General features: G+C 42.2%; 1 protein-coding gene across 1 annotated transcript in view; it reads left to right on the top strand.

The window, feature by feature from the left end:
* The first annotated feature begins 263 nt into the window (after positions 1-263).
* Positions 264-26318, top strand: part of Ranbp9 (RAN binding protein 9) — a 77721-nt gene continuing 51666 nt past the window's right edge. Inside the window, exons 1-2 of the mRNA XM_052157448.1 lie at positions 264-853; positions 17925-18036. Of these exons, the coding sequence (XP_052013408.1) occupies positions 349-853; positions 17925-18036 (617 nt within the window). The 5' untranslated portion in view covers positions 264-348. The remainder of the gene's footprint in view (positions 854-17924; positions 18037-26318) is intronic.

The raw sequence follows: 26318 nt of genomic DNA on the forward strand, positions 1-26318 counted from the left end.
CGAGAGCAGCGGCTGCCTCGGCCGCTCGCACCCCTCGCAGGCTCTCCGCTTCACCGCACCGCCCAGGGCCGCGCGCCCGTCCGCCCGCGCCCCTCGCCGTCTCACCGCATCGCTCCGGGTCGCGTGCCCGCCAGTGCCTGGCCAACGCTCCCTCGAGCCCGCCTGCCCGACCGCCCGCGGCCGGTCTCCTCAACCGCCGCGCTCCGCCGGGCCGCGCGGCCCGCCGCCTGCTTCCGGGGCGGGCGGACTCTGGGCGCCTGGTGCCGGCGGCCGCAGCGACAGCGCCCCCGGGAAGCGCAGGAGGAAGCAGGGACGAGTGGAGGTGCCGCAGGCTGAGTCGCGGCCGGGATGTCCGGGCAGCCGCCGCCGCCGCCGCCGCAACAGCAGCCGCCGCCGCCGCCGCCCGCTGCCGGGGCCCCGGGCTCCGGAGTCGCCCTGCCCGCACCCGCGGCCGCCAGCGCCGGCTCCTCCCCGGCCGGCTCGCCCGGTGGAGGCTTGGGGGCCGCAGCGGCCGCCCTACTACTCCACCCGCCGCCGCCGCCGCCCCCGGCCACCGCCGCGCCGCCGCCCCCCGCCTCGGCGGCCGCCACCGCGCCGCCCGGCCTGGCTGTGGGCCCCGGCTCGGCCGCAGGCGTCCCGGTCCCGGGCCTGGCGGCGGGCAGTAGCGCCGCTGCCCCTTTCCCGCACGGCGACTCGGCCCTCAACGAGCAGGAGAAGGAGCTGCAGCGGCGGCTGAAGCGCCTCTACCCGGCTGTGGATGAGCAGGAGACGCCGCTGCCCCGGTCCTGGAGCCCGAAGGACAAGTTCAGCTACATCGGCCTCTCGCAGAACAACCTGCGGGTGCACTACAAAGGTACGGGGCGCGGGGTCCCGCGGAGAGATCCCACGGTGCGGGGCGAGGCTCTGGGCGAGGGAAGGTGAGAGTGGGTTCCCAGGTGGAAAGGACCTGGGATCCCTAGGCCCGGAGCAGGACCCTTTGAGGGAATCCGTGATGACCAGACACATCGCACCTTCTGATTTCCTCGAGATAAATCTATGGGCCGGAGTTGGGTTACATTGTTCTCCAGGTGGAGAGGGTCAGGCCATCTCCTCTTACGCAGCAGGGGTGAGAGGCACGATTCCGAGGTACAGTTTCTAATTAAGGGAGAGCAGAGATACACAGGAGGGGGAGGGAGGCGTGATCAGTGGAGGATTTGTCCCAAATTAGGCCAAAGATTGTCTGGGGGCACAAAAGGACAAGGGACCCAAGTTGGCCATCATTGCACCTTAGTTGAAAGCAACTGGGAGGGTGGGAGGGCAACCTCAGGGTTCCCCGTTTTCTTCGGGGAGCAGAAACCTCCCCCCTCCGGATTGGAAATGTCCTGTGTTTCCGGGTTGGTGTTACATGAAGTTTTGTTGAAAACAAGGGTTTTAAAACATACCAATTAGCATTTTGAAGAAGACTGGCTTATATTTTGCACCTGCAGTTAACAAAGTTAACCACCTTAGGCTGCTTCTGCCTTCTCCCATCCCCACTTTTTCCTAGGTTAAAACAAAGCTTTAAACAAACCGGTTGTATAGAAGATTATAAATGGCAGTGGGGGGGGGGTTGAATTGTAGCTCAGATTAACGGCATATGTCAAGTTTAGTTGTGTGGAAGGGGTAAGAAAAATGCAGTGGTATCAGCTTGAACACATTCTGTGTTTTAGGCCCTAAATTTAAAGCAGAGGAGCTGTTCCATTCTAAGCAGGCTTTTTTGATTGGCTCGAAAGGAAGGGACCTTGGATCCTAGTGACATGTACATAGAGGATATCAACAGCTTTGCTGTGAGATTCGGAAAGATTTCAGAACAGGGTTTGTAAAGAATCTTTGACAAATCGGCTACTACTTAATTGGAAACGAGTATGGCAACTGAAATCTGCTGAATGATTTCGCTGTAAAGAATCTGCACAAAGATGGGCCTTGTTGAGCATTCCTTTTTATTCTTGCCATAGATCCAGAGAAGTACTTATTATTTTGAACATTATGTTCCTTGATGTAAGTGCCTGAAAATTTCAAAATACTGAAGGTTTTTTTCCCCTTCCTTTTAGTTAGGACATTTCATTGCTTTCCTTGTGGATTATTACTTAATTTTGTTTTTAAATCTGTGTGAACCCTGAGTGTGCTATGTTACGAAGTGTTTACTTCTATTTTGGCAGCCAGAATGCTTTTGTTAGATTTGACAAAACTTTTATCATTTTAAATTTGTGGTTTGTAGTAAATAAAAAGCTTATAAAGGCAGAGACTGTGTGTAGGGGAGATTAGTGAACAAAGAATCTAGCTTTCCTGAGTCCTAGCAGTCACTGGGGATGCTAGGGATGTTCTAAGAGAGGGCCTCAGCGCTGCTGAGTGATGTGGGAGTTGAGCTGATACTCGGTAAGGAATTTTAGCTTAAAACTCATGATTGTGGCTTATTTAGCATTGTCATACACCTTGCTTAGCTGTGTTTCCTTCTTTTCTGTAAAATGAATCATCTGTGTCAGAGACAAATGCACGCTTGTGTGGTTGGGGTTTGACTGTTCTGACACTGTTGTCGCAGTTATTCTTTCTGTCGGCCTTTTTATTACTCTCTGTTGTGTAACGTTGAGATTCACTGTCTGGAAACCTCGCTGTTTCATAAACACTGAGCATGAGTTCTGGAGGACAGATTCGTTGTTGTCATCTCTACCCCTTTTTTCTTTCCTCTTTGTCTCCCTTTTCAGTGTTACAAAGACAGTATCTCTTTCCCAAACATTCATCTAGCCTTGTTATTTTAAAGTCTGTGTTTTCTGTTGTTGCTGTTTTTCCTGTGTGTCTTTTGAGAGGACACCAAATACACTGGGCAACTTTGACTCAGTAGCAAAAAGAAAGTGTTGTAGTAGTGAATAATAAAACTTAGATGTCACATTTAAGAGTAGATGTCTTATGAAATGTATCCTTGTGTTGATTTCTTTAACATGAAAAGTTACTATTCTATTTGCATGTTTCTGTATTACAAAGTTTTAAAAGATTGATCATATTTGTTTCTCAAGAATTATGATCATTTATTTCTTTTCCTCTGAACACATTCTGTGTTTAAAGTGTTTTTCTAAATTGGGATTGCTGATTATCAAAGCAGCTTCTTTAGTGATCTGAAGGTACTATGTTAACATTGACAGGTATCTAGATACAATGGATTGAATTGCAGAAGAGTTACTGTGTATATAGAACAATATATGTTAAGTTCTTTTTACTGTGTGTGTGTGTGTGTGTGTGTGTGTGTGTGTGTGTGTGTTCCTGCCTGTGTGAGGTGGTACAGGTGTGGAGCTCAGAGGACAACTTGCGGGAGTGGGTTTTCTTTTTCTTCCACATGGGTCCTAGGGATCCAGGGTCATCAGGTTTCTTGGCAGGTGTCCTTACACTTGGATATAGCTCTCTTATTTTAAAAAAATTGTCAGTATTGACTCGTTTTTAAAGTGACAGTTTAGATTTGATAATAACTTTATTTTTGATGAAATATTGTCATTTGCAATATTTGCAAAACTGTCGGGATGCTTTCCTGAGACAAACAGATCTGACACAAGTCGATGTGTTAAGTGGGAAGGTGTCTTACCTGAAGGTTAGCTTTTTCAAGTCACAAGTTAGCTAGGATTGAAAATTAATTTTGTGGGGCCGAAGAGACAGCTCATCTGTTAAGAGCACTTGTTGAGCTTACAGAGGACTTGGGTTTAGTTCCTAGCACCCACATGGTGGCTCAAAACCATCCATAACTCCAGTTCCAAGGAATCTGGTGTCCTCTTTTGACCTCTTTGGGCACCAGGAACACATACATGCATGTAAGGAAACCACTTCTACACACACACAAAAAAATTACATTTTTTTAAAAATTAAAAGAAACCAAGATTTTGCTGTCACCAAAATTTGTGATCTTTGCTTCATTCTTACTATAGCTTTCCATTTGTAAGTTAATCTCACATTTCTGAAAGACATTTGACATCAGGTATTTCCCACTAGGGGAATAATGCTTCAGAAAAGTTGGGATACTTTGATACTCTTGCCTTAAAATGCCTAGGACAAATGCTAGAGAATTGAAACTTGGTAGCCCAAAGAAGTGATGAAATGGTGAATTACACCTTTTAAAGGAAGCATCTTTAACAATATCTTAATAAGTAGATACTGTCTTTAGTGGGAGTGAGGTCAGGGGAGGTATGTATGTATGCCTGAGTGCATGTGCCCTGGTGTCCAGAAGAGGGCGTTGCATCCCTTGGAGCTGGAGTTCCTAGCAGCTGTGGCCCACTTGGTATGGGTGCTAAGACCCAAGCTCTGGTCCTGGGATAGCATCAAGCACTCTTCAATTGCTGAGCCATCTCCCCAAGTCCCAGCAGTTATTAGTTTTTAACCCTTACTAAATATAATTACTGAACATTTTTTGTAGTTTTTTTCTTATTACATTTTTATTTATGTGTGTGCATGCAGGCTTATGTGTGGTTGTATGTTATAGGTATGTACATATGGAGGTCAGAGGACAACTTCAAAAGTTGGTTTTCTTTCGGTCTTGTTGGTCCTAGGGGATTGAAGTCATTAGCAGCACTCCTATTCAGTGAGCCGTCTGGCTCGCTGACCTGAAGTCTGAACAAGTATTTTAACAATCATTTGCTTACAAGGAGGAGGTCTGTTAAGGGTGGTCTGCAAGGGTGCTGAGAAGATGGCTTAGGATAAAGTGTTTACAGATCACCTACTGATTACCACCATGCTCAGGAAAGCAGGTTGTGTCAGTATGTGCCAGAAACTCCTGGGTGTGTGGGTGTGTGATTGGGGCCAGCGGGGAGGTTGGCCCGATGAACACAGGTGCATCTTGGGGAGTTGTCAGCCAGACAACAGGCAGTTCCTGGTCCAGATCATAAAATAAGACTAAAAAGTGACTGAGGAAGACACCTCATTTCCTATGCACACTCACACGCTCACACTCTAAAGGGGCGATTTAAGAGAATGTTAAAAATCAGAGAATTTATACTGGGCAGGGTGGTAAATACCTGTAATCTCAGGAAATGTGAGAGGTTGAGGCGGGAGCTGTAGGCGGGAGCTGTAGGCCCAGCCTGGCTTTCATAGTAAGATCTTGTATCAAAACAAGAAAATCAAAAGAAATTGAATGTGAACTAAGTTTTCTCTTGGATCTCTTTGTTAACATTTGATAAATTAGTTTTGATTATATTTAATAATTATACTCAGAAAAAGCTAAGTAGCGATAATGAGCAGTTGCTATCGGGTAGAAAGTTCTGGTAAGTTTGTATGTATGCCTTGTTTACTCAATCCATTCTTTCACTTAATCCTTTTTGACACTTTTACGTGGTACTGGTTTCTGGCTTTAAAGATGATTAAAATTTTGTCTTTGACCTCACAGAACTCAAGGAATATAAAATGGGGTAGTAAGAATGTTAGAAGGGTGCAGTGGAAGACAGGAGCGTCTAACTCAGGCTGATCCTGCAAAGGAGTGCAGTGCTTCTCACCGTCCTCACCTTCAAGACAGTTCCTCATGCTGTAGTGACTCCAGCCATAAAATTATTTTAGTTGCTACTTCTTCATAGCTGTAATTTGCTACTATTACCATCGTAATGTAAATAAATATCTGTTTTACGAGGTCTTAGGTGATCCCTGTGAAAGGGTGGTTTGGCCCCAGAGGTTGAGACCCTGCAGTTTCTTGGAGAAGTTAAGCTCAGTGGTCAAGCTTAAAAGTTGAGAGTAAGGTGTAGGTTGGGTGAAGGAAAATAAAAAGCGCAGGGAGGCAGTCATTGTTCTAAGTGTTTGGGTCTGAGAGCATGAAGGGATGTCTTGAATGAATATTATTAAGCTCAGACCCTATACTGTAGGAGCTGGAGAATGTCTGAAGAATTCAAATAGGAAGTGCCTGGCTCATTTTTATTTTAGTCAGACTATACAACTGATTGAAAGATAGATTCAAGTGTATCAGACCAAAAGAAAAAAGAAAAAGAAAAATGCCAATTCCCTTAAGAACAAGGTTGCTTTAAAGACTAACTTGGGCATTGGCCAGGGTAGAGAAAAGCAGCTATCTCTGAGATTTTAAAGGTAATACTGAGACATGAGAAATCGTGAGAGAAATCAAGGAGGTTTGGGTTCCTAGCTTTGTTGAGTTTTTAAAGTATTCCTTTGATCAAATAGATTTTGGAAGATGTTAGCACTGTATTTTAATATCCCTGAGGATAGGATAAGTAAAAACAGGAACTTTTGTTTCTGAGACAGGCTGTCACAGTGTAGCTTTGGCTGTCCTGTAACTTGCTATATAGATCAGGCTGGCCTTGAACTCAGAGATCCACCTGTCTCTCAGCCTTTTGAGAGAATGCCGAATTCTCAGAATACTAATTCTGAATGCTGGAATTAAAGATTTGTTTCCATATGCCAAGCCTCAGAAATGTGAATCTTAATCTTCGTTCTTCATGGAAACCAGGAGATGCTAAAGTGTTTGGAGTCAGGGTTTTTAAGTGATCTCAGTAGTGGAGGGAGATTCACAAGGCTGTGCCTATTCTGTAGCCGAGACTCAGCTACAGTTGCAGATTTTGAGTCTTCCCCTATGACTGGTTTATCTTCTCCTTTGAAGTCCTAGGGCTCGTCTGAGCTGCTTCTCAGTTTATTGGCTAGAGCTTTTCCTGGGTTGTTACTGTGTGAGTTGGTGATAGTCAGACTGAGTGCTAGCTACTTTTCTCATAACTGACACAAATACCTGACAGAAGCAGCATGGGGGAGGGTGGTTTACCTCTGCTCCCTCTGTTGAGAGGGTACACAGTCTCCATTAGTGGGCACGGCATCATGGGCTTCGTGGAGTGGAGGCTGTTTGCTGCTGTCACTGTGGGTCAGGAAGCAGACTGGAAGGAGAGCTTCCAGCTCAATGGATGCCACCTCTTAAAGGTCCCACAGCTTTCCCAGATAGAGCTAACAGCAAGGGACCAATTTCAAACACATGTACCTGTGAGGGAGCGTTCACGGGCAAAACCATCACACCGGTGTTTACTGAATTCAGAGTGAGGGAAGATATAACAAAGTACTGTGGGACCAACATAGTGTGAGCCCCACTGCTTCACTGGGGGCAGTGTGAGGAGCTGCAGCCTGGGACTGGTTTGGGAAGAGGGGTGTGTCAGCACAGCTTTAGGACTCACCTTGCCCTGGTAGTTGAATTGAGTGTGGAGGGAGAAAGCCATGGCAGAGGCAGAACACTTAATGGGTCATTAAGAGGCCCACGAGGCCCCGAGGAGACATGGTGTGGAGGAGCATGAGTGGAAAGAAGAGTTGTTGATGCCAAGGGGTCAGAGCAGAGGAGATGGGAGAGGAGGACGAGGCTCCCGGTGCAGTGGTGTGTGCTTGAATGGTCGGGAGAGTTTATCACTGGTTTGGAATGAGGCCTCGGTAGCCTTAGGGAGAGGAGTTTGTATCCCATGATGAGCAAAACCCAAGTGTCAGGGATTAAAAGAATAAGTGGAGGGACAGGTTCAAGAGAGGATGTGGAAAAAATGTTTTCTGTTTTTAATGATGGATAGTTGGTTACATTTTAACTGAGGGCTAGGTTCTGATGTCATCAGGATAGATGTAAATCCCATATAATCAAGGCTTCCCTTAAAATCTGAAAGCACTGTGACAATAGTTGTCATTTCTAAGTCAGTCTTAATTTAGTTCATGAGTAAAACTGAAGTGATATTAACATTGGTATGAGACTGTGAATTTAGTTCAAGTTACTCATTACCAACCTTAATATAATACTGATATGGCAATGGTTTATAACACAGGGGCACAGAGCTTTGTGAGAAAAATGTGTATATTGTGGGGACATCACACCTTGAGGTGAAATTAAAGCAACATTGACTGAAGATACTTAGCTTGAGGGCTGATGGGTCAAGGCCAGTAGGTGTGCTTTCTGAGCACAGGTGGTTGGTCTTGGGAAGGAGAGTCTCTTCTCTCCCTCTTAGAGGCGTGGAAGACATAGATTGGTGTGGACGTGGACACAGATCACTTTGGAGTAGCAGAGTGGTGACCACATTTAATGGCCTTTATTTTTCTTCACAAAGTGGGCTCACTGAACTTAAAAGCTTGCTGCCAATGAGGAAGATGTGGTGAGCCTTTTAGAATAATTGAAACAGGTTGACTAAAGATTTCTGAACATATTCTAGGGAGCCCTGGGAAAGGGCAGGTGTATTCTGAGTTTACAGTGTCATCATTTGTCACATTGTTAGACTTTTCAGCAGAGGCTGGGGCAGTAGCAGGGAAGGTGACTATGATCCTGAGGAAAGGCCCTGGCCCTGGCCTTGCTTGAAGGGGTGGTGGAATGGTAGGCAGATGAAGGGCATTTGAGGCCCTGTAAGAGATTCTCATGTAAGCTTGTCCTCGAAGAAGGGAAAATCCTAAGGAAAGGAGTTGGATAAAGTTTAAAAGTCAAGTCTTGTGTAAGAACCAACAGGCATTTCTGTTCCTGTGCCACAAACGCATTGCTGAGAAAACTGTTTTCCACACAGCTGTGTGTTAAAAATATCAGGACTCTGGAAGCCTGGGCCTGGGTAGTTACTTAGAGTGTGGAATGTTGCAACCCTGCAGCAGAGCGCTGCAGCCATCAGTCCTAATGGGCTGCAGGCCTGCTTCAGTCCCCACTGGCATTTGTGCCAGTATTGCATGTGGCTGACTGCAGCCTTAGATCTTGCTTCCTGCTTCAAAGTGTAAGTGCTTGACCAGGTTAATTGAAATGAAAAGCCTTTAAAAAAAAACAAACAAACAAGGAACTGCCATGTGTTAGAGTGGCTAAACTGTAAGGACAGCCTGCAGTGTGCCACTTGCTGGTGAGGAGACCTAACAGCAGGAGCTCTTATGATTGTCAGTGGGGATACACAATGATGCAGCCACTTTGGAAATGGTTTGGCAGTTTCTGACAAAGCCAATATATTTTTACCCAATTCCTCAGCAGCTGTATCCCCAAGTGTGCTCTCACTTAAACCTCACAGAAGCTTGCATCTGAACTAATTTTGTCCCTCCACATTGGGCACTGGAGACAAGACTGTAACTGAGCGACACCTCTGCCCTGTGTCAGTGTCTGCAGCAGATTTACTTACAGTCTTGAAAAGTGGGAGCAACCAAGATACCTTCAGTAATTGGTGATGGGATCAAGAGACTTGAGTTTGATTTCATGGGATATTATCAATGACTAATGAAATGAGTCATCAGGTCAAGCAGACATGTATCAATTTGAACTTCATATTCCTAAGTGAAGGCAACTTGTCTAAAAAGACTTAATATAAAGGGCAAAACTGTGGAGACAGTGAAAAAAGTGGTCATTGAAGGAGTGGTATCAAATAGATTAAGCATGGAGGGTATTTTTAGGATAGTGAGAATATCTTGTTTGGTACTGTAGTTGTGGATACATGGTATACTGTGTCTTAGGCAAACCATATAATACTAAGACCCATAATGAACAAAGATCATTTTAGGAGACAGGCAAAAATTCCAGGGTATGAAGAATGTGGGTTGTTTTTTTTTGTTTTTGTTTTGTTTTTTTTTTTTTTTTGAGACAGTGTTTATATAAGTTGCCCAAGTAGTCATTGATTCTGCAAGCCTCTTCCTTCAATACCCTCAGTAGCCAGGGTGACAGGCTAATACCACCAGGCCCAGTTTGACAAAATAGTCTAGGTTCTTTCTACCCCCTTTCATTCTCCCTCCCCATCGTCTCCACACTCTCTTGTCTACTGTCCTTTCTGATAGGGCAGTGGTTCTCAACCTGTGGGCGCAACCTCTTTGGGGGTCGAACAACCCTTTCACAGGGGTTGCATATCAGATATCCTGCATTATAATTTATAACTAGCAAAATTAGAGTTATGAAGTAGCAATGAAATGATTTTATGGTTGGGGTCACCACCACATGATGAAACCGTATTAAAGGGTCACAGCAATGGGAAGGTTGAGAATTACTGTGTTAGGGTCTCAGGCTGGCCTTGAACTTAGTATGTAGCTGAAAACAACTTTGAACTTCGGATTCTCTGCCTCTACCTCCTGAATGCTGGGATTGCAGGTGTAAAGCACTCTACCCAGCTTGGTAAAAGAATCTTAACTGGATAACACATTTGAAATAACCTTAGGGAAAAGGGGAAAGTGTTGACCTCAGTAACTTTAGAAACTAATGGGGTCTAAGTAAAAGCAAAGCAAACTCAAAACTATCTCCTGAACACTCGTTAATAAAAGTCTATCTTGAGAGATTGTGGGCTAATTTTCTAATCCTTTTAGCTTCTCATACAGTTGTACATGTGTGCTGGAAGTGACATGGGTGAATTTGTACTCATAGAGGAAACCTTAACCTCTAACCCGTGGCCCTTGCTGTGTTGCCCTGATGGTGATGGCTTAACATAGTGGCATGCTTAGTAATTCTTGAAGTGCTGTGCACCACAGGGATAACTTCTGTAAGAATCCCAGCTCTTTCTCTTCAAGGCCTTTGTTGTATATTGCTAAGCTTTTAAAAATTTATCAGTTATTGAGAAAACTGATATATATCAAGTGGTGTATTATGCTAGCACCATTCCCATATTTAATGCAAGTGAACTAATTTGTATTTAAGGGTTATATTTTGTTGTAGCAGAACAGGCCTGGTTAGAATTTAGTATTTCTGAGGTAGAATAGTTGCTTTAATTTGGAGTAAGAAACCTATGATAATCACAAATACTAGCATGCTAGCATCATATAAGAGAGACATGTTCCTGGAAGGGTGTGTGAAAATGAGGTTAGACCAAGTCAGAAGTTAGCCGGATGTTGGGGGCAGATAAGCTTGAGCCAAGGGCTAAAGTGTAAATGTCATTTTATGTCCTCGGATGAAGGGATGAGATGGGAGTCTTACTCAAGCTGTATGAATATACAGTTTGGGGTGAGGCCAGAACATTTCTTTCTCTGTTCTAATTATTTCTGGGCCTAGGCCTTGAAGCTGCTAGCCTTTGTACAATCTGATCTTTTAAGATGATTGATTCAGTCTGCCTTTTCTTGGCTTCTGACTGAATTGCTCTGCTTGGTCTCAAACTAGCTTTGTTTGGCGATGTGTTCTAATCGTCTGGCTTATTATTCTCTGGCTCATTCTGTCTTCACCGTGTCTAGCTTGTTCTCTCTGCAACTTGTCTCTGTAAAACTGCATAAAACTGCCACACACACACACACACACACACACACACACACACACACACACTTCTTTTCTCTCCTTGCACTGCTCTTAAGTAGCTTCTTTCCTGTCCTGTTTTCGTAAGAATATCCTCAGAGCCATTCTGTCAAATCTTTCTCTGATTTGTCACTTTGTCTGCCCTTCAATTAGGCATCACTTTAAAGCTTGGCTGCTTCCTTCTGCAAACTAACCTTACCTTCATTGTTAGGGATTAAAGGTGTGGACTAAGGGTGTGTCTGTAGTCCAGCAGATCATACTGTAATAAACTGATGTGTGTGGCCAGGTTTTATAGAACTACAAGGTCTTTAGATGTGATCTCTTGCCAGAGCAGCCATGTTGCTGGATTAAAGTTCCTCTACAGTAAAGTGTGAGGAGGGCCTGAGCAGCCTAAGGAAGGACAGCTTTCCAGTTCCAGGAGCAGCATGCTGCACTGTGGCTAGAACAGGGTGCACATGACTGAGCAGAGAAGGAAAGGGAGCATCCAGAAGATAGGGCCAGCAAGATCTGCAACAGTGTGTCTTTTAGGCTTCTGGGGAAAGCTTTGGAGGGAATGTTTCAGTGGTATCTCCTAAGGGATTGTGTGAGAAGGTAACTTACTCTTTCCAGAAAGGTATTAGCTGGTTGGCTGTAATGTTGAAGAGTAGATAGGGGTGGGTTTTATTTAACTTTTCCCATTTCAGTTAAATGGAATCAACAGATTGTTGAATACAATCTAACAAGAGATTGTCTTGCTAGCTTTAGAGTTTTAAAGTAATGTTTTGATTTTCTTGGTTTTCTTCTATATAAACATCTAATTAGCATTGAGGGCTTTGCAGTTATAAAGATTTAAATCTAGCAGGGTATAGTGGCACTTGAGAGGCAGAGGCAGGTGGATCTCTAGTTTGAGGTTAGTCTCGTTTATATATATAGTGAGATCCAGGACAGACAGAGCTACATAGTGAGATCCTGTCTCAAAAAGATTTAAAATTAGGAATCAGCATGAAGAAGGCTCAGTAGGTGAAAGCACTTGCTATGAAGCCTGAAGACTAGAGTCAGATCCCTGGAACCTCCACAAAATGCCTTACATACATGACACAGCCCCCTGCTCCCCAACATTAAAAAAATGATTTAAAGAATCTTTTAAAGTGAGATTCATGAAGCCACACTCGTAGAATGCGGGTATCCGTGGTCCTGTTTGATGTCATTCTCCCAGTAAAGATGGAATTTAGGGCCTTCTTGCCTGTGTTAGGGTATCACTATATCCCCGGTCTCCTTTTACATTTTATTTTGAGATAGGATCTCACCAACTAGTTGAGGTTGAACTTGGATTCAGTTTCTAGGCTAAGCAGACACTGAATTTCCATCCTCCTGCCTCAGTGAGTGACAGCCTGTACTTCTGGGCATGGTTCCTCCCTTCTCTCCTTTTTCTTAAAACTACAGTTTTTAAAATAATAATCTTGTATCTGATGAGCAAAGTTAGAGACAGGCTCAATGTATTTGATATTACTAGTTTTGTCTAAGACCACTAATTTTTTTCAAATTGTATTGTTTTAAAAATTTATATCTTTATTTCCTGTGCTGAGGATTGAGTCTAGGGCCTTGAACATGCTAGGCATTTGCTCTACAAGCTGAGTCACACCTGCAACACTTTCTAAATTCTATTTGTTTTTAGTGGACTGGGGATTGGTCTAGAGCAGTAGTTCAGCCCGTGAGTTGAAACTGCTGTGTGTGTGTGTGTGTGTGTGTGTGTGTGTGTGTGTGTGTGTGTATAGAACGACCCTTCACAGGGGTCACATATCAGATATTTACACTATGATTCATAACAGTAGCATAATTACAGTGATAAAGTAGCAACAAAATAATTTCATGGCCAAGGGTCACCACAGCATGAGAGGAAGAAGCATTGGGAAGGTTGAGAACCGTTGGCTTAGAGCCTTGTGCTAATGCTAGAGTGTTAGGCAAATGCTCTACCACTGAGCTATACTCCCAGGCCACCTATAACTTTTAAGTTTAATAAAGAATCAAACATTTTAATTTTCACTCTTACAGAACTATAATACTTTAGAAAAACATAACAAAGGATTTTTAAAAAGAGATTGTGAAGAATTTACAGATATTTTGCAAAATGAAAGCATATATGGGATTTTAAGTTGCATGGACTTAACATGAGTATATCTTGAGAGTACTCCTAGAAGATGTGGATACTACTAGAAACTTTCCAGTATTCTCATTTTTCTTTGTTAGAATAAAAGTTTTGGTAAATTAAAATAAGTTTTGGTCACTGCCAAAATTTGGAACCAATTTGGAACAAATCATATCATCTCTGTAAAAGTTTTATTTTAAAAAAGGCTGATAGATAGTGCCTATGTTACAAATGTTGGATGAGAAAATTCCATACAAAAGTACCTACCACTTTGAGAAGTTGTATACTTTCCAGTATTCTCAATTTCTTCTGCCTTGAAGTAGGAAGAATAGATGGGGATAGAGGTGGAGTGATGGGGATAGAGGTGGAGTGATTCCCAGAATTCCCCCGCGGCCATAATCTTTCACGTGGCCTCAGAGCTCTTGCTAGATCTGGCTTCTTGAATTCAAATTGCAGTACATACATATCCTGGCTTCAGAACTCTAAATCATCAGTGTTCTAAAATGGTTTCTCTCACTTTGTTTTCTTTGTTGTGAAGTGAGGCTACATAATACTTTTCCATTGGATTGTTTTGAATATTAAGTCACCAAGTACAATGTAATCGAAACAGTGCTTTTTTTTTTTTTTTTTACAGTACTAGATAATGTTAACTTATTTAAGTATATCTTGAGAGTACTCCTAGAAGATGTGGATACTACTAGAAACTTTATTTTTCTTTGTTAGAATAAACGTTTTGGTAAATTAAAATAAGTTTCGGTCACTGCCAAAATTTACTGTTTATTATAAAAACCCAATAATAAAATAATTGATTTAGAATTAATCCAGTTAGAATGTATAATTAGGGTTTTTTTCCCTTGTTCTATTCTCACTAACCTCCTTTTCTTCTTCCAACTAATACCCTCTGCCACCTGCCCCATGTGTGTGTTTAACCCAGTGAGTTCATTAGGGTTGCTTACACAGCTTTGGTGATGGGTTCTTTACAGGAGCAAGAACATCTTCTTAGTGGCTACACCTCTGAAGAAAAACGTCTCTCCCTCACCTAATAACCACTAACTGTGTGAGGATCTTTCAAATGAAACACATGTTGACAGACCCAGGCTTGTGCAGATAATCCCATCTGCTTGCCACGCCTAGAACACAGCAGTTCCCGAATAGTTCTCTCCTTCCTCTAGCACTTAACATTCTTTCCCTATTTCTTCTGTGATGTTCCTTGAGCCTTGGGGAAGGTAATACAGGTTTCCATCACAGCTGAACATTCAGTGCTTACTTATTCTCAATACTTGGCCAACACTGACAGCAGCTCTAGTCTGTGGGCATAAACATAAAAACTTAGAAGCCAGTTTACAGACAACATCATGGTCCAGTTAGCAAAACAACAGTAGTAGTTCTCCCACTAGAGCCTGTGTCCTTCTCAGCCCTGGGCTTTTGGCCAGGTTTATAGAACCAGGTCTGAGTAGACCTCCAATCAAAAAGTGTGGTTGATCATGCCACTACTATTTATTTCACCACTAGACACAACATGCCTGACAGGTCAGTACTAGAGCCACATACAGTGTCCAGAGTTGAGGAAGACTGTTGGCAACTCTGTCCCCCAGCAGCCTGCATAGCACATTTTGGGCCTATAAACAATAGGGAGGATGTTTCCACCTCAGCTCCAGCTTGGTGTCTCTGTGCTATAACTAAAGCTCGTCTGCAGCAATAGTCTTAACCATTTAGTTTTGATAGGCAACTAAAAGCAATGGCAAATAATTGTTTTAGGGGCCTTAGAGGCCTCACTGGCCAACAGCTCATAGGGAGGAGGCCCAACTATGACTAATTTTTAAATGCGCATTTAGTTTGCATGAATATTGCACAATATGTAACCTAGTTATTTGAATATATTTTTACTGAAAAGCTATTTCGTTGTTACTACATTTCAATAAATGCCTGTTTATTAAGTAGTTACTATGTGTATTAAGGTTGGGGAGGTACTAGCTCAGTTGGTAAAGTACATACTACACAGCATGTGGGCTTGAGTTTGATCCTCAGGACACATATTTTTTTTCTTTTTAAGATTTTATTTATGTAAATGCTGAGTACACTGTAGCTATCTCCAGACACACACTAGAAGAGTGCATCGAATCGCATTACAGATGGTTGTGAGCCACCATGTGGTTGCTGGGATTTGAACTCAGGACCTCTGGAAGAGCAGTCAGTGCTCTTAACCGCTGAGCCATCTCTCCAGCCCCCAGGACACAATTTTTAAAAAGCCAACTGCATGGATGGTGGCATGCACTTGTAATCCGAGTCCTGGGGATACATAGCATGACATATCTCTGGCCAACCAGTGTATTCTGCTCTGTTGCATTCCAACCTAGTGAGAGTCTCCTTCCCAAAAGGTTGATGCCGCCTTGCAACAACACTGGAGGCAATCTCTGGCCTCTACACACATTCACACACCCTTACATATGCACCCCATAAATGCACCCCATAAATACACATACACACGTGACTGCTTTGCATATTTGTGCAGTTAGTTTTTTCTTGCTGCTCAGCTCAGTGTAAATCTGTTACCTGCATATGGCTGTGGAAGGGGAGGCTGCATTTTGCTGCTTCCATTTTTTTCTTCCTAGCTGACTTCATTGGCCCTCTGTTCATTGTGCTGAGTCTTACTGTTGCCCTTATTGAAAGCTGAGGGCTGGTGAAATGGCTCCGGACAAGTCTGATAAGCTGAGTTCAGTTTTAGGACTCCCAGTGGAAGGGGAGAAATGAGTCCTAGATGTTGTCCTCTGACCACCACATGTGTGTTGTGGTACACACATACTCCCCTTCTTATATATATGTATCACACAAGCATACAGAAATAAGAAAATTTGTTTTGATGTTAATAGAAAGGAATGGGAACACATATTTAGGTCCTGCTTTGATCCCTGTCACCACCACCAGCATTGTAAAAAAGGAGTAGCCTAACTGAATCCACTTAGTTCAGTTTCTTTTGAGCCAATGAACATGTAGTAATTGACATTGCAGTGGTAAACATGGCTATTTAAATGATAAGGTGTATGTTAGTAATTTGGTAAAGTGAATGCTAAGAGTCATATCTCATTTGTGTGTATTGTATGTCATAAGATATAATTTTTTACTTGAAAGCCGTATTTAGCTTTAGAGCAACTGTGGTGAAGTGGAGAACTCTACTGTCCACGAAAGATGGTTAATGACAGTTGCATTGCGTGACACACACCCACTTAGAGCACTTGCGTAGTAGGGATTGTATTCCTCAATTGCTTCTGGGGGGATGGAGAGGTGACTCACATTCTGACGGCTATTGCCAAGTCCTGCAGGTTCTTTTGTAGGTTTTTTTTTTTTTTCCAATTTTGCATTTTGGTTTTTAATTAGGTATATATGGAGATGTCTGTGTAAGTGTCTATGTGAGTCCTTGTGTCTTCTGCAAGAGCAAGTGTGTGTTCCTCACCGCTGAGCCTCTCCTCTGGCTGCTCCCTTTGGATGGACATTTTTTTTCACATGCTCACTTTTGTTCACTTTAGCTTTTAGGATAATTTAAATCTTAGAGGAGGAGTTAATAATTAGTAAATAAAGTAAGGTGATTGTGAATGATGGAAGGCATTGGGATTACGGATGAGGAATGGCAGGGTTAGAAAGTTAAAAGCCTTAACTCAATAGGTGGCCTATAATGTTAGCAGTGGCATTGTGTTGCTTCATTTCTCAAAAACAGAAAAAATATAAAGCTGTACTTTTCTGTAGACTGTTCTTGACTCAAGAATTATGGGTCAGTCTCTATTCAGAAATTCTAAGAATATATCAAATAATGGAATTATAAATTCTTAATGGGTATTAATGTAGTTTATTTAAAATTATGTGATTATACATATATCTCTAGTTTAAAAAGTGGTCCATTTTGCAGAAGAATGTATAGAAAGGTTACAGACTAAATGCAAACTTAAATCTGATAAAATTAAGATCAGTATCTCATGTGCTTCCAATCAAGAATAACTTAAACTGTAACCTTAAACTTTTCTAATTTGGGGACCAGAGAGATAGCTCACTAGTTTTCACACAGAGCACTCAGGTTTGATTCCTAGTACCCACATGGCAGCTTCACAATAGCCTATAACTGCAGCTCCAAGCGACCCAACACCGGCTCCTGGCCTTTGGCAGCAAGCACACAGGTGGTGCATACACATGCAAACACTCACACAAAAAGTAAATATTTTTTAAAAATCTTTAAAACAAACCCAGAACTTTAATTTTCGTTAAGGGCTGCTACCAGACTCAGTGTGTTCAGGTTCTCTTTTTTCTGTGTACCCTGGCTGTTCTAGAACTTACTTTGTAGACCAGGCTGGCCTTGAACTCACAGAGATCTGTCTGCCTCTGTCAACTGCTGGGATTAAAGGTGTGTTCCCCACCGCCTGGGCTGATTCTAAACTCTTAATATAACCCTGATAGTATGAAGAGTTCTTTGGCTAACTCTGGATATTTTTCATATTGGATTTGTTGTAATGGCAAATGTTTCATTATGTCTTCAGTTACTTGAAATGATGATAACAGAAATTAAGTTTCATCCAAGTGCCTTATTTTCTTGAATTGTTTAAGATTTTCATTTGAAAATCTCATTTATGATTTGTTCTTCTTTTTCACATACAGGTCATGGTAAAACCCCCAAAGATGCAGCATCTGTTCGAGCCACGCATCCAATACCAGCAGCCTGTGGGATTTATTATTTTGAAGTAAAAATTGTCAGTAAGGGAAGAGATGGGTAAGTGTAAATTTTGGTTGGTATAACCATTTCTATTCCTGGATAATTACATTTGAAATGATTCATACATGTATATGATATAATTGGAAATTTGTAATCTTGAAAATCTTGGTTTTGGAAAAATAGACTCTAAATATTACAGTACAGCATATTGGTTCTGGTTCTAGTTAAGTAGTAGTTAAACTAAAGCTTGAGCTCATGATTTTAACAGTCTTTCTGGTGTGGTCCTTATTAAAACTGAGAGTTGACAGTTAAGCAATAGAGTGACTCATTTTTCTGAATTCTGCCGAGAAGCTAGGTCTTCTAAACTTGCTTAGCCAAAACCAGTGAGTGACTTGTTGAGTATCTTAAAGGGCATGGGGTTTAGGATTTGAGGTAGTACTTGGAAAGTGGATGCTTCTGTGTTCTTGATTCAGAGCTTCCTACGGGAGGTTAGTGTGTTATGTGGAAACTTCAGAGTGAACCAGCTGCATATGGAACCAGCATTACCCTTATGATAAATGTACTTTAGAGTCACTTACTGGACTATTAAAATACAGTTTGCGCCTTAACCAAAATATTCCTAATCAGAATATTTAGAAATAGAGCTTTGGTAGGTATTTTGAGAAAGGTCTACAGGGAATTTTGATGCATATCTCTAGTTAAGAACTAGTTCTCTGAAGTCATGTTATTTTCTGATACGGCATTGAGACATTAGAGAGTTCTTTAAACAACTATAGGCTCATCTGTCCAGCTACCAAGATATTGGACTCTTCAGGTAAGTAGACCTGTGGGTGTTTTGGTTTTTGGTTTTTTTGAATCCCTCTTGTTGACTTGCCTATGTTTGATTAATAAAAACTAAGTGTCTGATACATTATTCTTCACTTTTCTGGACTCAGTGCTAGCAGTACCAAAAGCAGAAGGGAAAGCTTGGCCTATGTCAAAGCTACTTATTGCCTATTTACCATGGTGATCAAACCAAACATAAAATTAGAGATTTCCAAGAGAAATCTAGAGTTGTAGATTCAACTTGTTTATTCGGCTCCACAGTGCTGCTGCTATTGCTTATGATGATTATCAGGGTCCTCTAGAGTTTTCATTCTGTGTAGTCCATCAGTGAAGGGTTTCAACCTTAATTTTTCATGGCTACAAATACCCTGAGTCTTAAATCTAATTTTTTGTCTCATATATTCCTTGAACTCCAGTCAGATATAGCTACCAAGATGTTTGCGATTGAGTGTTCCACAGCCATTTCATTTAGCTTGTTTGAAATGCCTTTCTCAGAACCAGTTAGTTTAATGCTTCCACTGTTGGCATAAACGTGAGGATCTCTAATCTTATCCTTTTCTTGTTGTCTCTGCTGCGTCTCCCTGAGTTGGGTCTTGGTAAAGTTTACCTCTGAAGTTCCCAAGGTGGTTGGCAATCGCCTCCCAGGTGCTCCCTGTTTGTAACCGTTAACAGTGTCTTTCTCAGACAGTCCTGGCTTGGCTCTGTCTCTTCCTTAAAATCATTTGGAACATATGCTTTAGGGCTAAAATACGAGAATTTACCAGTCATTTATAATGTGACAGTTATATGTAATTTTTTCATTCTCATCTGTTTATTGCCAGGACTTCTCATCCTTTTCCTTTTATGTTTAACTCTTTTGGTACAGAGATCTGTGAAGTTTTACAGATATGTGCAGTCGTAACCACTGTAATTAGTGAGTAGAATATTCTGTCATTCTGTCCCTTTCCCATCTAGCCTGGCAACCACTGATGATTTTCTGCCTATACCTTTGCCATTTCTAGAATGGCATATAAATGAAATTATAATATGTAGCCTTCTAAGTCTTCCAGCATTTGCTCTGAGTAGTGAATTCAATATTTCTCCTTGTTGCTGGATATTTTGGAGAACAGTCCTTTTTATTGCGGAGGGAGGGTATAGATGATCAAACTAGTATGCTAGCCCACTCCCTAATTGAAGGGTAAGTTTCCACAATTACAACTGTAACCAGTAGCAACATTTATATGTGCAAGGTTTTCTATAAATGTAAGTTTTCATTTCACTTGGGTAAATACTCAGAAACAAGATAGTCAAATTGAAGATAAAACACTTTATGAGGAATCTGAGATAGTTTTTACAAAGTAGCCAGACTAATGTGTCTTTCACCAACAGTGTGAGTATTCCTTTTGATCTGCCTCTGTGTGTGATGTCAGGGGTTTTGCTTTTTTATTTTATTTTTTCCACTTCTTTAAAAATCAGTTTGAGCCGGGCGGTGGTGGCACACGCCTGTAATCCCAGCACTCTGGGAGGCAGAGGCAGGCGGATTTCTGAGTTCGAGGCCAGCCTGGTCTACAGAGTGAGTTTCAGGACAGCCAGGGCTACACAGAGAAACCCTGTGGGGGGGGGGGGAGGGAGAATCTGTTTGATAAAGTCTACAAACCATTGTGGTCTTCTCTCTCTCTCTCTCTCTCTCTCTCTCTCTCTCTCTCTCTCTCTCTCCACACACACACACACACACACACACACACAGTGTTACTACTTTGTCATTACTCTCCCTGCAAGTTTTGCTCTTTGTTTTTTTCTTTCTTTCAAACTGTTGTAGTAATGTCTGGCTTTTCCTGTGGTGATTCTTAATTCTTATCTGCCCCTTCATCTATAAGCTTCTGTCTTGTCACTCAGATTGCACGTTTCTTAGGTTTCTAGCTCTTTATAGTTGCGCTTTCCTTTGCCTCTAGAGTTAGTTTCCGGTTCTCACTTCCTCTTTGCCAGTCTAACTAATCAGTTTTTAAGTCCTAAATTCTGGGCATCTTTTTTGTGTGTCACTGCCTCTTCCTCAAAATAATGTGTCATTTTTACATTTTGATCAGGCTAATGGTGGTGCATATTCTCTTGCATACTACTGACTTAAGGGTAGGGAATATTTCAAAGCTAGCATACAAGCGAGTGAAGAAATGAATGGTTTTCTGTTTCTACTTCTGCCATTTCTAAAATGGCACCTAAACAGAACCATACTGCCAAGTACCTCTTAACTGTAGCATCTTCAACCTAACAGAATGCATTTGAGATGCAGTCCTGCTGCAGCGTATATTGAGAACAGACCCCAGTGAGCAGACCGGTTCACACACCACTCTGCAATGCTTGCTTATGTCACTTGAAGTAGACTTTTCTTTGAACTGTGTTTATTTGAGAACAGGGCAGGTAAAATTTGAATCCAGAGTCTTAGCTTTTTTAGAAAAATTGTCACTGACAAGATTTCTAATGAAATGACAAGTTTAGTGTGGTTGCCTCTTTGGACAGATGACAACAGAGGATCTGGTGTTGGCGTGTGAGATACTGCTCTGATTCTGCCCTCTCATTGTCCTAAGTCTGCTGAGGAAACTGAGGACTGTAACTATGATGGACTGTTTTCCTGCCTAGAAAATAAGGCTTAAAAGGAATTTTTTTTATTGTATGAAAGAATATGTTTAATTTTCTGATTTAGTTTTTTATTTAAACTAAGCATAATACTTATGCTTATTCATAAAAATAAACATAATTTATAAGGACACTTTATCTGTTCAGAAACCTGTTAATTTTTTAATTTAAAAATAAAATTTTAGCCGGGCGATGGTGGTACACACCTGTAATCCCAGCACTCTGGGAGGCAGAGGCAGGCGGATTTCTGAATTCGAGGCCAGCCTGGTCTACAGAGTGAGTTCCAGGACAGCTAGGTCTATACAGAGAAACCCTGTCTCGAAAAAACCAAATCCAAAAAACAAACAAACAAAAAAATAAAATTTTAACACATTTCATAAAAAAGGCTAAGTACATAAATGTACATAAAGTATTATGTACATGAACATTTTTTAGGAGACATTAAGGCTATATTCTTTGTGTTTTTATGATTAATCAGTGACTGAGAAGTTTCTAAAAATTATTTTATGAATGTAATTTCAGCTCAGGACTTTCATTCAAGTTTTAAATTATGCATACTGATAGATACAGAGGTAGAAGAGGAACTGTTAATTCAAAATATGAGAGTAATATTTGAAAAATTTTAGTTATAACTTATGCATACGATATTTTTAACTCTTTGAACAAAATATTGATACCACTGTTTGACAGTGATTCTAGAAGGATTGGCAAATTTTTTAGTCTTTGTCCTAGTCCTCAATTTTTCTGCCTGTTATATCCTCAAAGTGTTCCTTTTATGTTTATGGACTTAAGGCTTTTTGTTTTGTTTTTGTTTTTTATTTCTTGTTTTTCAAGACAAGGTTTCCTTGTGCAGCCTTTTGCTGTCCCAGAACTCACTCTGTAGACCAGGCTGGCCTCAAACTCACAGATATCTGTCTGCCTCTGCCCTGAGCGCTGGGACTAAAGGTGCATAATAGCACCACTGCCTGGCTTTAAAGGTTATTTTTTTGTGAAAAGTAGAAAAGAAAGTTTCCTATCTAGCTTTGAGAAAATTTAAAAAAGGAAGAGGAGGAAGGGGTGGGGGCTGGAGCTATGGCTCAGTGTTAGGAGCATGCACTGCCCATGTAGAGGCTCCACTTCAGTCCCAGCACCCGTGACAGCATTTCATAGCCGCCTTGTAACTCCAGTTCCATGGGTTCTGGCACCCTCTTCTGGCCTTCTCAGGCACCGACCAATTCAAGTGCACAAACCCACGTTCAGATGTATACATATACACTGATTCCAAAAACAAAATTAGAAGGGTTCCTCTGGGTTTCAGTTGGTTGCTGTCAACAGTTGAGTGCTCACAGAGGAAGGTGCGAGCAAAGAGGACGGCATGTCAGTGAGCAGCATGGTTACCAACTTACCGAGTTGGTTGGATACGTTGCATGCTTGCAGGTCAGTGAGCCTAAGCAGCATTGCTTTTTCGTGGTTGTCTTTCTTACACTTTCTCGTGGGCTTTCTGAATGCAGCAGACATCAGGAAACATATCTAGGTAAAAAGTACAGTGGGGTGGAGTAGAGAGCAGTCATTATGCAAAAAACTCTAGATTAAGACAGTTCATATTGAGCCGGGCCATGGTGGTGCATGGGAGGCAGAGGCAGCCAGATTTCTGAGTTCGAGGCCAGCCTGGTCTACAGAGTGAGTTCCAGGACAGCCAGGGCTACATAGAGAAACCCTGTCTCAAAAAAAAACAAAAAAACAAAACAAAACAAAAAAAACCTTAGGGATAGTTCTGATTCAAGAAAATACATAGCAAGGAAATAGTATATGCCAGTCCTTTAAGATTAGTAAGAAATTGAGAGACTTTGTTGGAGGAAAATACTGCAGAAGGTGGTAAGTGGTTAAGGTGGTTCGGGAAGAGTATGAATCTGTCTGGTCTTTGCCAGAGGCATTATGATAGCTCAGGGTTACTTGGACATTAAGGGATTGAAATGGAACCTGACAAAATTAAGAATGGACTTAGGGCTGGGCAGTGGTGGCACACGCCTGCAATCCCAGCACTCTGGGAGGCAGAGGCAGAGGCAGGCGGATTTTTGAGTTCGAGGCCAGCCTGGTCTACAGAGTGAGTTCCAGGACAGCCAGGGCTAAACAGAGAAACCCTGTCTCAAAAAAAAAAAAAAAAAAGAATGGACTTAGGTAATGAGAGAGCCTTGATAACAATTCTAAACTCTATAGGTAGTAGCAAACCTTTGTTACTCTTAATAGGAAAGTGAGGGGATGGATATCCATACGCAGCAGAAGCAGCTGCAGACTGGGACAGAGTACCATGTGTAATGGCATTGAGCGACTGTGCCCTAGGAGTAGGCTGTGCTATAGAGCCTAAAAGCAAAGAAGAGGGTTCTTGCGTTGATTACCTGTATGCACCACAAACCAGGGTGAGAATTAAGAGTAACAAGCCTTGTCAAGGATGAAGGCACGCTTGTAGGCATGCTGAAAATAGGTCCCTACTGTTGAGATATTTATAGGACAGCAGAACTAGACTTGTAATAAAGAATGACGTATAAAATAGTGGTAATACATGTGAACAAACTGATGTGCAGAGGTGGCGACCAGCTGTTGGAAGACAGTGGTGATCAGGACAAGCCTGTAACATTTAACACTGTGGACTAGGAAGCAGGTAAGCACCAGGCTCTGGCTTCCCTGTCCTCCAGCTTCTCACCCCGCTGTAGACAGGCTGCATGGGCGTCCTCCTCTAGCCGGCCTGTGACTGTAGAGTGTGTTCCTGTTCCACAAGCTGCCTTACTTTTGTTGAGAAGCATAGTGAACATCTTGCCTCCGCTGTTCACTGATTCTGTGATTTTTGTCCCCCCACTTTAGGGACTTCTTTATTTAATACGAATGCATATAGCTGTCTTCAGACACCCCAGAAGAGGTCATCAGATCCCATTACAGATGGTTGTGAGCCACCATGTGGTCTGGAATTGGGTTCAGGACCTCAGGAAGGGCAGTCAGTGCTCTTAACCACTGAGCCTTCTCTCCAGCCCCCAGACTTTGTACTGTTCAGTAAACCATTTCAGTCTGAGTACTGAAAAGGAAACAGTGCTTTGGCCTCATGGGACTAACATAAATAATGCATTTACAACATGTATTAGAGCACCTAGTTCATGGGAATTCACGACTTTTTGCTTCTGTTGGTGAAGCAGCAGGGTGCTCATAAATCTGGACTGTGTGTGGCGGTGAGACCTGTAATCTCGAAGAAGCCTCCGAGGCTGAAGGAGCTCTTGAGTTCAAGTCTAGAGCTCCTCTATCTACATAGTGAGTCCTCCTGGTCAGCCAGAACTAGATAGTGAGCCCTGCCTCCAAAAGAATAAGTAAATAATATAAAAGCATTCATTTGTTGTGTCAGCAGTTTACATACACTCGGTGCTTGTGTGTACTTGATAGGAAGGCTGGACTGTGTCCTTGATATAGAAACTGGAAAACCGTCTCAGTTGAGATTATGGGTGATGATTTGTGCAAATGGATTGTTTGAGTTCTGGCTGGGTAAGGAAGGAGTAGGTCTCTGAGATGATAGACTCAGCCAAATGAGAGATTTATATATTGTTATTTTTAATAAGGTTTAAGAAGAGCAGTGTGTGTGGCTTGTGGTGGGTTTGCTAAAGATGACAGGGGTAGACATCACATTGAAAGGCAACTGAAGAGAAGAAAAGCTTCCTGAGAGGGAGTGTGTGTGTGTGTGTGTGTGTGTGTGTGTGTGTGTGTGTGTGTGTGTGTGTGTACTATGTATCTGCAGTATACAGAAACACAGAATGGCCTAGGCAAATACATTATCTAGGGAGGGAACATGGATGGGATAATATTTTTCTTTTGTCCACTGCTAGAACTGTGAGCCCTGGAGAATTTAAATGAGTAAATTATAAGCTTTGGGCTTTGGGTACTTTCTTGCATGTGTTATTAACATTTTTTTATTGCATATATGAACTCACAGAGACTCTGAAAGCATGCACAAGACCTGCAAAAATTTGTACCAGACAGGATTTCTAGCATGGAAAGGTAGATGTGGACACACAGCTCCACTCCTGTCAAGAGACTGTGCAGTTGATACCTTCTGGGAACACTAAATCAAGTCACACTCCAAGGCAGGAGTAGATGCATAACACAAAAAGGACTCCAGGGTGTTTAGGTGGGTGTGGGGAAGGATCTGGGATGAGTTGGGGGAGAGGAATGTGTATGATCAAGTATGAAAAATTTAAAAATAGAATGATTTGTTCAGTTTAGTCTGTATGTGCGTGAGAGTGTGCATGCATGCATTTGTGCCATGCCCCGTGTGTGGAGGAGGTCAGAGGAGAACTTGAGGGAGTTCAGTCTAGTACCACATGGGTCCTAGAGATTGACTGTAGATGGTCAGGGTCTCAGCACGTGCTTTACCCACTTAGCTATCTTTTTTAATTGATCATTGAGCTCTTCACCATGAAATATCTTTATCTTTTAGAAAAGTACATTTATTTATATGTATGTATGTGCGTGTACATGGTCATACTAATGCCATGCATGTGTGTAGAGACCAGAAGATAGCCTGTAGAAGTAGGTTCTTACTGTGTGAGTCCTAGTGGTTGAACGCAGTCCTAGGCTTGGCACTGAGACCCCTTCCTCGGAGCCATCTCGATAGCTCTGCTTTTCTATTTAAGGTCAGATGTGGTGGTGTACACTTATCCCAGCGCTTGCAAGGCAGAGGTGGGCAGATTTTCCTGAGTTACTTCAAGGCCATCCTGGTCCATGTAGCCAGTCCTAGGCCAGCCAGGGTTATATAGTGAAACCCTATTAAACAAAACAGAAACAAAACAAAACCAAAAAACTCCCAAAAACCCAAACTCAGAGTTGTATTTAATTAGCTTACAAATGATTAGGTTTCTTTATCCATTATTCATACCTACTTGGTTTTT

Source organism: Apodemus sylvaticus, chromosome 14 (assembly GCF_947179515.1).
Source record: "Apodemus sylvaticus chromosome 14, mApoSyl1.1, whole genome shotgun sequence".
NCBI classification, from domain to species: domain Eukaryota; kingdom Metazoa; phylum Chordata; class Mammalia; order Rodentia; family Muridae; genus Apodemus; species Apodemus sylvaticus.